Consider the following 12,267-nt stretch of genomic DNA (forward strand, 5'->3'; position numbering starts at 1 on the left):
GAAAGAGCAATGCTTTCCCTTTTATATTCAGTTTGGATTACTGAAATTGCACAAGAGATACTCTGGTTCTGAACAGGGAGTTGTGCTGATCCTGGGAAGGTAATTCCAAGTTAATACATGGAGTTTAGGCTCTCCCTGGGGCACAAGCACTCACTGGCACTGAACAGACAAACCCACCTGCAGAACCAACTGCTTCAGCTCTGCTCTTATGGAACAACATCTGTGCAGCAGAGTTATGAAAGGAGCATCTCACAGGAACACCTGGGCCTCAAAAGGGCCAGTTTGCCTCACACAGCTCACCAAGGGGATCCCCTGGAGCTGCTGCTGTTGCTGAAAGCTTTTCAGATTACTTCGTGATCACACCTGGGCACCTTCTACCAGAGCATACTGGATTTGCAACTGGTCTGCCCTTGTTTTCAGAGGTGCAGAACACTGGCAGTACACGTAACCTGGAAGTGCTCAGCAACTCCAGGGACAAAGGGTTAGCCATTCCCAAAGGCCTGATGCAGCTGAAGTGCTGCATTTCCAATTACTAGTAGAAAGGACAAAAAATGCTCCATGAAGTGTTTTGAGTTGTGCACTGCCAGTGGAATTGGCATTAATAGTTTACACAAGAAACAATCAAGACTTGCCACAAAAATCTGCCAGATATGACCTTTTAAAGTGAGGGAATGTGAGGAAAGGTTATGGCATTCCTGAGGACTGGAGCCCGAGTTCTGGCAGCACTGGTTGCCACGGGATGGCAATGCTGTGTGACAGGGACACTGGTGACCCTCCAAAGGCTCTGCAGTGCTCCCAGAGAGGGGCCTGGCAGGCACAGTTCCCATGGCTATTTATTATCAGATGCTACACAGCACTGAGGAATCTCTAACAGGTGCTCCCATCCCAACAGGCCCAATTATCTTCCCTTGCTGAGCTTAAAATACATAAGCAAACTCCAGCTGTGCTTCCCCTCCCACTTCCCATCAGTGCTAATGCCCCAGTCAGCCCCAGGAATGCCACAGATGAACGAGTTCCAAGTTTCACTCAGGTTAATGTGTCACCAGCCTGAGCTCCTGGACACACTCAGAAGAATGACTCCAACCAGGAGTGGAGAAGTGGGAGATACCCAAATGTTACAGACTGAGATTTCATGGCATGACAGCTGCACTTCCGTACAGTCCACGCTGTCATTTGTCCAAAAAGCAACTCCCTCACAGAAAAAAATTTAAGAAAAAAGTCACTTCAGACTCTTGTTGAAAGACAAAACCCATAAAGAACAGTATAACAAGTCAAGTTTTAATAGATTTATAAAATTCATATATACAAAACAGTAAACTAAGTCACCAAAGCTATAAAATACACTTTTTACACATCACAATATAATTTTATCTAGTACACAGTTTTCATAAGTTGAAACTATTACAGCAAGTAGCTGCTTCTATCACGGATGCTGTTTTGGTGCTAGAAAGACACTTATGTGAGCAGTCTGGGACTGTGCTTTTACTTTATGCATTTTCCACCTTCTTTTAGTTTGTCACTGTTTTTAAAGTACTTTCCTGTGAATTGTTAAGAAAATTAAGGCTAAACTCAGGCCTTTCTTGCCCAATGTAGTGAACTGGTTTAAAAAAAGACTGATATTGCATAGTATGTGTGTTAATGCATAGGCACCAGAGAGCAAGTACATTGCAGAATAAAAGATATAACATCACTTGGCTTCCTAAGCTACGTGGTCATGTCACAGATAACCAACCTGGTGTTCTGTCAGTTTGCTTTCATACATTTTGATTCACAAACAAGACAACTCCTCACTAGAGCAAGAAACACCAGTACTGCTGTTCAGTGGAGTCTCCAGAAATACTTTTTCTTCTGTATCATCAATTCAAGCCCATTCCACATTCCAGACAACACAGCCTGGAGGAACACTCCCTGTCCTACAGAGCGTTAATGGCTTCAGCGCAAACAGGAGTTTGAACACACCTCTCCAAACCTATGTCCCCCAACCACCTTCCCCAGTCTCGTGATCGCCCAACAGATCCTTTCTCCCCCACATCCCCCTGCTCCCTGCTATCTCCTCTCAGCCTTTGTGCCCAACCGCCTGCACGAGAGATTGACGGGAAGTAATAGCAGAGAAATTGTGCTACTCAAAACCTGTCACTTCCCTCAAAAGATGCTCTCTGAGGTCCTAAAAATGTTGCTCTCCATCAGTTGTAGTTTTTATTCAAACAACAGAAACAGCCTCTTACCTTCTCATGCTCTGGTATCTTGAAGAAAGTTTAAGTAGCTGTCAGGAAGGAGTAAGATGCACTGTCTGGCCAGAGATCTGCATACTGTATTTTAGTCAAAATAGAGTTTCAGCACCCAGTGATGAACAGATGAAGAGAGATTTACAATGGCAGGGCCAGCCTTGCCAGCCTGCTGCTCTTAATTCACAGCCAATGGCTCTCTGGAGTCACTCAAAGCTTTTGGGTCAGTGCAGATGGTATTTCACCTCAATACAGTCTTCAAGCACCATCAGCTTTTGGGATCTGTTTAGAAACTAGCTCCCCTCTCCTGCTCCCCTCCAACATACTTTGGCTTTTTTTTTTTACCAGAATGCCCACCTTGGAAGTCAGTGCTGCTCTTTTTTCCCCCCTCTGACTATTTTCACACCAGACAGAAGATACGACCTTCAGTCACAGGCCAAGAGCTGTGCTGTGACAGCTCCTCCAGCCAGGCACAGAACCACCAGCACTGACAATCTAGTACCTCCACACTCTCCACCCAGTAAGAACACAAGCATATCAACACACAGACAAACTTCAACACTGCTTTCCAAATGCCATTAGGAAGATAAAAATGTCAAGGATCGAGCTAAACTGCCCAACCACCAAGATGAGCAAAGAAGCAGCATCACCTGGTTAGCAGATAGGCAGTTTCAGCTCCAAATCTCCTGGCTTTACCCATTTCCATCTATGTAAAAAAAGATTAGTGTTAAAACAAAGAAGTGCCCACGTCACAGCACAAAGCAGAGATCACCCCAGCTAATTACAAAACAGGTATTATTAAAAAGCACTAGGTCTTGCATTACCAATTATTCCTCACTAGGCTACAGTCCTCACGTAGAACTGTGTGGAGTCAGCATTAACTCAGGCCAAGTCTGGCCCAGACCATGCCAGTCTTCCTGATCCATAATGGATGCTCCCTAAAAAACTGTTAAAAGCTCATTTACAGAAGTAGGCACAGATGTTTTATAGTTGCTACTGAAACACCCCACCCACCACTTCGTGTTACAGAATTAAAGAGTATGAGGTAAAGAGTTGGCAGTGCTATATTAAACCCCTGACTACACCACGTGATTTTATACTAGAAAGAGAATATAGAAAAGAGGCTGCTACTAAACTTACAGTTCTCATCGTAAGATCAGTGTTTGGTTTACATGACAAACTGCACTGTGTGGAGGTGTTGCTGCATATCGTGTTTGTCTCTCAAGCTGGCACACATCAAATCATCCATTAATCCAGCAGATACTCCTGAAAATTTGATGACAGAAGCCAAGCTAAGTCAGGTGTCAAAACTTGAAAATCAGAGGGGCCTTTCAGAGAAATCCTGTAGGTCCAAGCACAGAAGGATTTTTTTCTCCCCCAGAAATAAAGAAGTACACACATAGAAAAGACTCCAAAACATAAGTTAATATAAGTTAAAACATAGTTAATACAAAGGCAGCCATCTAAAGGCAGCAGAGGACTTGTTTTCTAGAATGCTGTTCTGTGGAAGGTAGCTGTCTGTCACTAAAGGCAGCTGCAGGTTTCTTCAGTGGTACCATGTCTGTTCTTTTAACTGCTTTAATTCTACGTTTCTTTGCAGGTCACAGTAACCAGGATGGGTGAATTCCCAGAGGGAATGAGGCCATGGGGATGTGGGGGCAACACACGGACAGGATGGGAAACACTCCAAATACACCATTTTTCACACCAAATGCCACTTCAGCTGTCCTAAGGGAATTATATTTTTGTCTCCAGTGCCAGTACCAACAAACTCTTCCTACTCCGTTTCCCTATAGTTTCTTTGCCATTACTTTTTCTGCCTGCTTGGCTGCAGTGCAGCTTTACCTGCCTCAGAAGGCCTGGGGATGGTCATCTTCAGGAGCTTCTTCATTCTTGTAACATGCCTAGTTTTAGGTTTTACAGAGCAGCAATTAAAAAATTTAAATACATTAGCAAGTTAATAAGTCAAATAATCTATGCTGCTGTATTAAATAAAATAAGATCCATTCTTTGCATGAAACTGAAAGCATCTTTGAGTTGTAAAATTGAGCAGGCAGTAATTTCAATTCCATAACCACCATTAATTAATTTTCAACATTAAGAACTATTTAATTCCTTCAAAGTGACAAGTGCCTATTGAATATGTCACTTCCAGAAAACCACTCTTCCTTTTTAACTTCACCGAGGCACCTTGCAATGCATCTAAGGATTGTTCAGAGATTGACAGCACTGCAAGCTGCAGGAATGGTACTGACTGACACACTCAATTAGCTTAACACTTGTTTTTGAGGACAACAAACACAAAGTAGTGTTGGATAAATGACTCCCATTTAATTTTTCTACTTAAACTCCAAGATTACGTCAGTCTCTGCCCCAAGCACTGGCTGCAAGAGCTTCCTCTCTTTGTCCTCGGGAGAGACAACCCCTTTGCAACAGTCTGTCACTGACCCTGGGTGTCAGAGCAGAGACAGCAAAAAGCTGCTTTTTTCTTAAAAAAAAAAAAAAAAAAAAAAAAAAAAAAAAAAAAAAGGTACTTGTTCAAGGTCTCCATCTGATGATCATCCTGCCTGTGACCCATTTCCTGACCAGCCAAATGAACAATAAACCTATAAAGCTAACAAAAAAAGATGTTCTCTCCAGCTGTGTTTACCTGCTAAGTTCTCCAGGATGTCACTTAAAATAAAGTTTTCTATTTGTTTCTGGTGAAAGGACTAAGCAACCAACCAGGCCTGTCCCGAAATATGTGAACAACCTCATCTACCTAAGCTCTGCTTTAGTAATTCACTGATTTACCACAACATGACTTTCTGGCTTTATTATACTACAACTCACCTTGAAAAAAAAAATCCCAAACCCACGCAGCTGTGGCAAGAAGAGGAGCGTATTTTGCAGAGAAAGCTGACACTTCAAAAAGACCCCCACATCCTTTTTACTCACAGGCCAGCTCATTTGCAAACTTGGGAAGTGCTTGACTTTTGCAAGGAGTTTCCTGATGTGGGGTTCCTGGTTTGATCCATCATTATCCAAACCTGACAGAACTCTGGGCCCACAGAGCCAAACCACTGATTTTCATCTGCAGGCTGCAGCCCCACACTTAGGCCCATTTCATCAATGAAAACAAGAACGGGCCCAAGGTGAACAAACTGGTTCCCTAAGACTTAGTGTGCAAAACTGCCATATACAAAAAAAAAGCAGCTTGAGAGCTCAGTGTGAGATCTCTCATGCTGTTTCATTTCCAGGTGCAGATTTTAAGTTACTTATATTTTAAGTTGCATCATTAGCTCTGTTGAGAGTTTTAAATCCATAAGGTGACTAAGGATACAAAACCATGGATGAGTATCAAGAGAAAAACAGAACAGGAAATTCCATGCTATGCCTCCAGGTAAAACTACAGTAGATTCAGACACCAAACTGAGGTAATTCTCTAGAAAAAATACAGTTGAAAGGGAATGTTTAACTAATTTGAGAAAACAAGCATTATATTAACCCATCTGGAAAATTCAGTGAAAGAATAAAGCTCACGGCAAACTAAAACTAAAGTGAAGTCAACCTAGAAGCCAGGTGAGCCCACAACTGCCTCCTCTTTCCCAGTGTCTTGTGTGAAGTGAAAACCACTGCCAAGAACTCAGAAAACATCTGAAAGCTTTGAAAGCAGCCTTAGACTTCAGCCAGACAAATGGGCTTAGAGAAACCAACCTTAATGTGATGAGTAAACTTGTTTGCATCACGCCAGGGTGAAACATTTTCCTTTTCAAATGTAATAATCTTGAGATTTTCCCCCCATCTGAATATTAGTCACATAACACTCTTCACCTTCAAGGTTAAAAATTAATAAATATTTAAAAGACAGAGTTGGTCCTGGCAAAATAAGACTTGTTACAAGGAAGCTAATTCCTGTTTAAGTTTGCTGAAATTTAAGTTAGATTTTCCCATCTGCAACTTCTCAGCTGCTTCTTACCTCGATTCTGTGCCTGTTACAGGCATGGAAACAGCCACAGCTTTTCCACTCTGAAGCCTGCACAAAGAAAGCCAGGAGGCTGCTGCATCAGGAAACTACACAAAAATACTGATATGAACATCTGCAAGCTTCAGAGGGGAAGAAAGATTCCAGATTTTATCCAAATTAACATGAAAGGACGACGGAACAGGACTTTTCTTTGACCACATTTCCCATGGGACTACCAGCTGAAGTAAAACTTTGCTTGTTTTGACATGCCATTACAGGCTCAAAGGGGATAAGAACTCCAGGGAATCTGCTGACTTTTTATGGGTACAAACAGCCCTTCAGGTTTTATTCTTGGACAAAAACTATGACAAAAATTGCACAGTAAACTATGTGTGAGTTACCTAAAGGATAGCACTACAATATCTTCGGTTTGTTCATGTACCCCACACTGTAGTAGAAAAGATTCAATGTCTGTACGCAGAAAAGGCACCTGGCAGAGATTGAGAGCACAAGGAAATTCGGAGTTCACATCCAAATTATTCACAGCCTCTTGCCCTTTTACACACAAACCACTGCCCAAAAGGGGCGACTCCAAACTTGACCGTGCTCCGGGTTCCATGTGCATCCCTACAGGCTGAAGATCCCATTAAGACACAGATTAAAGCCTAATTTTACAGCAAGGTCTTGCTGTCCAAATACATCAGTGCAGCTGGAAAGCTGGGATCTCCAGGGTGTTCAGTCTTCCTACAAGGTCAGCTGTTGGGAACTAATCAAGCAGCTGCTGTGCTACCAAAACCTTTGCTTAAGAGTTTAATCAGCTTTCAAACTTTTGAGTACAGATGAAGCCCTGTCATGTGAGACACTGAACCTTCACAAATTCTGCCCACTGTGGCTGTGAGGACAGTGCTGGCTTGCCATGGAGCACATCTCCCTCGAGCACACACTGTGCAGATACATGGCTGGGTGCTCCAGCACAGGCTGCTGCACCAAGGAAATCAGCTTTCCCACGATGTAACACCCTCCATACATAGTGCAAAATAAACCCTTCTTCGTATCAGCAAGGCCTTAACTCCCCATCCCATTTACTCCAACATGAGTTTCCTTACACAGTTTTAGACTTCTGCCTCAGGAGACTCATGCAAAGCCTTCAGACAAGAGCTGTGCATCCACCTTGGAAGGTGGATTCTAGACCCTCAGCAAAGCTGAACACACACACAAGACCTGGTTATATTCCTAAGGGTTAAGAACGGAACTTCCATTAACATTCTCCAACACAGCTGCCAATCTCATCATGTTTAGATTAGTTTGATCGAATCAGCACCTCCAAACTACAAAAAAAAGGCAGTTTGTACAACTAGAGTTTCTGAAAAATGAGCGCATTCATTTGAAACGCGTCTTCCATCCATGGTTTGTCAGAGATTTCTGTTCTCAAAGAAGGCAGACGGTGGTTATGTCATTCAGCGTTCCAAACTCGGTACAGAACCTGCCATGGCCAGGTTTCAGTAGTGTTTCTAGTCCAAATGATTCAGTAGCTAACATCAACATGACTCCTCCGGCCTATAGCTCCTCTGTTTGGACTGGCTAGTGTACAGCATTCCTGAGCCAAGGAATTCGCATGGGTCCTACACCGCATGCAAGGGCCAGAAAGAAAGGATAAAAACTTTGATCGAACCCTCCAGCGAAATTTCAACAGAGCAGGGGCTGCTCTCCTTCACTGCAGCATGATATCCTTGAGGTTCTCCTGCAGGATGGTGTCCTTGACGGCGTGGAACACGAAGCGGATGTTCTCCGTGTCGATGGCCGTGGTGAAGTGGTGGAAGAGGGGCTTGCTGCGGTTCCGCCGCTTCCTGTCGAAGCACTGCACCAGGTAACGCTGCACGTCCTCCAGCCGGTGAGGGTCGCCCTTGAAGTCCGAGAAATACTTCTTAATGCTGACAGTCTTTACCTTCTCGATGAGAAGATCCATCTTGTTGAGGAATAGGATAATGGAAACGTTAAAGAAAAGCTTGTTATTGACTATTGTCTCAAAGATATTCATGGACTCCACGAGTCTGTTTGTGCGCCTGTCTTCCATGAGGACCTGGTCGTATTCACTGGAGGAGACCATGAACAAAATTGAAGTTATTCCATCAAAGCACTGGAACCATTTTTGACGCTGAGATCTCTGTCCCCCTACATCCACCATCTTGAAAGGAATTTTTTTAATGATGAAATCATGCTCTACTATCCCCTTCGTGGCTTTTCTGGCCAGCAAAATATCTTGTTTGCTGGGAAAATAATTCTGCAAAAGAAAGGAGAGATGCATCAAAAAAAGTCCTTCAAAAATGCTGGCTAATGCCTGAATACTGAAGTAAATCACCAGGAGCTGCCTTTTTAAACCATCACATGAAGAATGAATACTCAACTCTAAAACACTGGCCTGTTAACCACTTAGCTCAACACTTTGGTAAGCAGCTACAGATCCTGAGACACACAAGAACAAAAATAAAGGACTAATTCACTCCTTCACATTTTTATCCTTCAAGCCTCTTCATTTAAGGCTGAAGTGTATTTTTTCGTCATGAAATTCTTAGCTACAGTGTTCCTGCCACTTAGGTACAATAAAGCAGATCAAGTCATCACTGTATTTTTTTTTTAAATTTACTTTTTCCACAGTTCATTACTCTTACAAGGACCATCTTGAAAGCTTTAGTGGAAATTCTTCTTCCAGGTTCACACTCCATGACCAGCGAGTACAGCAACAGATTCTACCACAAGCTGTGGCCCAACCTACCACTGTAGAGAAATCTGTTCTTCAGAACCTTATCACTGTTACTATTTAGGAAAATCAACCCTTTTTCCTCCAAGTCTCCTGACAGATGTTTTCATTACAGGTTTTGAATCCTACAAGTGTCAGGAAGGGTTTTTATTTTGCTAAGGTTTCATTCTGCTACCTTAAGTAGCACCAGCCATCAGAGCATCAGGAAAAGTGAATGAGATACAGAGACTGCATAGAAGGGCTGATAAAATATGTGCACAAATATAACTTCCACTTGTTGTCTGTCAAAAAAGATTAAGCAAATACGAAGCTTCAGTTTCATAAAGCTGGAGTTTACTATTTCTAGAGAAAGAAAACTGAAATTATTTAATGCATTATTATTTTAAAAAATCAACTGAAGAACCCAACCAAACCCCATTAATCACAGCACACTCAGGCTTTCCCTGTCTCTTGGAGCTCTCTGGGTCAGTAGAAGGTTTCTTACCAGCTGACCGATCCGATCCAGGTTATCCAGGAAGTATTTCACCGATTCACCCTGTGGAAAAGGAAAGACATGGGAACTAAGCTTGTTTCTAGGATAGCAAATCCAACAGAACCAAGGACTTCTCACTTTCCAACATGCACTGAGGTCTAACAGAGCAGTATCACCAGGCCTGGAAAAATCAAAGTTGAGTCGAGACTTGAACAAATGCTCCAATCTATCCAGTAAATCTTTACAATAAAAAAGAAGTGTTATTAAGTCAGTTCTTTGACTTAAAGAATTAGGCTTTTTCCCCCTTGTAAGATAAGTGCAGTTAACTGACACTGAGTGGGAGTAAAAATGAAACACTTTATAAGAAACCAATGTATTTTGTTTAAAATTCATAACAGTGAACAAAAGCATATCCTAGACTGGCTGGCGTATCTTTAGAAAAGTGAAAGATTTAAGTCACCCACAATTTATGATGACTTAAGCTAGACTTGCTTGTCACAAACAAATGAAAAAAGGAACATTCTGAAGGACTTGCTCTTCTACAGATAGCTTCCCTTCTGGGCTCAAGACTTTTAATAACAGATTTGCTCATCTTATACAAAGCCCTTTAGCAGTTATATTGAGAAGAAAAGAGGAATATTTACAGGGAAAATTCACTCTTGTGTGAAAATTTACTCTTGTGTAAGAGGATTTGGCCTTTTATCATACAAGCTCGCCTGTGTGTCACACTCAAATCAAGGGCCCCTCTTTGCATTAGCGGGGACAAGAAGCCCTGCACTTACTTTTAAAGAAGTAACAAAATTGTTTCCCTACAGATGCAGACTACTCTGGAGTGAAACTCTCCTGCAAACACTTCCCTAGCACGCAGAAGAAATTCAGTAAGTCTTCTTCATTGTTCAGGATGTGTCTTACAGTTGTAGCCATGTGATGAGAAACAATCAAGTGGAAAATCCTGCTGCCTTTTAGTGATTTTAGGCAGGAAAACCCATGCCTATCACAGAGCAGGGCTGTCAGTCATGACCAAATGACAGGCAGTAGGTGCCCTCACCAAGTCACCAATTCAGAATGGAACTTTCTCCAAGTACTGCCCTGGACTCCAGCAGCAATATAAACTCTTAAACCACACATCCTCCTCTACACCATGGCCCTGAGACAGCAGAATAGAATTATTCCCCCCAGTACAACTCTAAACAGATGCCAACACAACAGTTCATTGTGAGGAATCAGACTGGAGATCAGAGGATTCAGTGCTGGACAAGGACACACTCCCAGCATAAGGCACACACAAAAGGAGCTGGAGCTTATTATTTCCTAACATTTAAAACTGGATGTGTCTTTTCATAAAGGAGAGAGAACACTTGGATTTGCAAAAGACTACCATGTATCAACAAAAGATTTACGATGGATTGCTAGCAGAAAAAAACCACTTTTTTTTTGGGTGGGGGGGGGGAGAGGGGAAGTTTCCAAAGAACAATTGCTCTAAGAGCTTCCTTACAATCATGAATTTTCATAAGGTGAAAGTAATTTCCTGTATTTTTTGGCACTCTGTGGATCAGAAGAGATATCACAGACTGCATGAATAAGAGAAAAGGGCTTCCTGTACAGCATTAGTCATGTTCAGGAGATGGGAGAGCCCAGAAAGAAAAGATCACTGAAGCTACAAAAAACCCCTTCTCTATCTATTGTGCTCTGTCCCACACAGTGCCTTCAGATATGCAAAAATACTGCAAAGGGGCCATCTCTGATAGAGATTCTTCCAATTTTCTACCCAGTTGCTTTAAGAGTCTCTGCCTGTCCATCCACCCGCCCACGCTGGAGCAGGGAACAGCCGTGTGCCTGTGAAATGCAGGGACACACAGGCAGGATCACCTGATTTACAGCTTCTGCCTCCCCTATTTCCCACCCCACACATCCATCACTCTGACATTCTGCACATTGATAAGGAGGTAAGAAAATAAACTGATTAATAGAAAATATACACATTCATTTCTGCAGTGATTTAGGGAAAACAGACTTCTCCAGGTTCTTATCCAGCTCTTCCTAACGTTGCAATTAAGCCAGGCAATTTGTTCAGGGAAATTTTAAGCAGCAATGGCAAAGCACTGGGAGAGCTGGGTAACCCGTCAGGTTACAAGTCAGGTGGCTGGAACAGGTGTGAGCACCATATGCATGGTCTGACAGATCTGAAGGAATCTGAACATTCTCCTCTAGCACAGAATCCAAAGGCATCCAGTACTTAAGTCAAAATATCTGTTTCCAGCCAAAACAACAAATCCTCAACAAGCTCCAGAGGGTTTGAAGTTAAAAAATCCTCAAAATGTTAAAGCACACAAACATGAAGGGAGGAAAAACACCCACCAAAACCCTCCCCGAATAATAACCCCAAACCCAGTGCACACACTCAAAAACCTCCTGGTTTAATGATTCCCGAGTAGCGATTCCTGTGTTATGTTCTACAGAAGTGTGGACTCAGTTCCTGCTCTGAAGGCCTCTGGAATAATCTTGTTCTACATCTTAGTCAGATTTACAGAAAACTGGAATGTTCTGGGAAGCACATTCAGCTCCTCGAGCCAGCAGCACACACAAGTGCACGGAGCATTAACTGACTCGATGAGTAACATGTAACATATTAAATGAGGAAAATATGGAAACTCCAGGTTTCACAACTGTTTGCTTTTAGTGTTTTTAATTAGAACAATTATGCTAACTGAACATTCCTTTCTAGATTCATTTTTCCTTGCCATCCAGGGAAAATAGACAGCAATATTAATTAGATCTGGAAGTCAAATTTATTTAGCTTTATATCAAGCTGCACTTAAATGGATTTTTGAATTCCACTAATAAATTACTATTTATGCAAAGCTGT

At 42.3% G+C, this 12,267-nt stretch overlaps 1 protein-coding gene across 1 annotated transcript in view; it reads right to left on the reverse strand.

Moving 5' to 3' along the window:
• Positions 1 to 1,257: 1,257 nt before the first annotated feature.
• The window catches only part of GNA12 (G protein subunit alpha 12), a 41,390-nt gene continuing 30,380 nt past the window's right edge, over positions 1,258 to 12,267 (reverse strand). The window contains exons 3-4 of the mRNA XM_039560251.1: positions 9,414 to 9,464; positions 1,258 to 8,452 (exon numbers count right to left, since the gene is read on the reverse strand). Coding sequence (XP_039416185.1) covers positions 7,883 to 8,452; positions 9,414 to 9,464 — 621 coding nt within the window. The 3' untranslated portion in view covers positions 1,258 to 7,882. The remainder of the gene's footprint in view (positions 8,453 to 9,413; positions 9,465 to 12,267) is intronic.

This window comes from Corvus cornix, chromosome 14 (assembly GCF_000738735.6).
Source record: "Corvus cornix cornix isolate S_Up_H32 chromosome 14, ASM73873v5, whole genome shotgun sequence".
Lineage (NCBI taxonomy): Eukaryota > Metazoa > Chordata > Aves > Passeriformes > Corvidae > Corvus > Corvus cornix.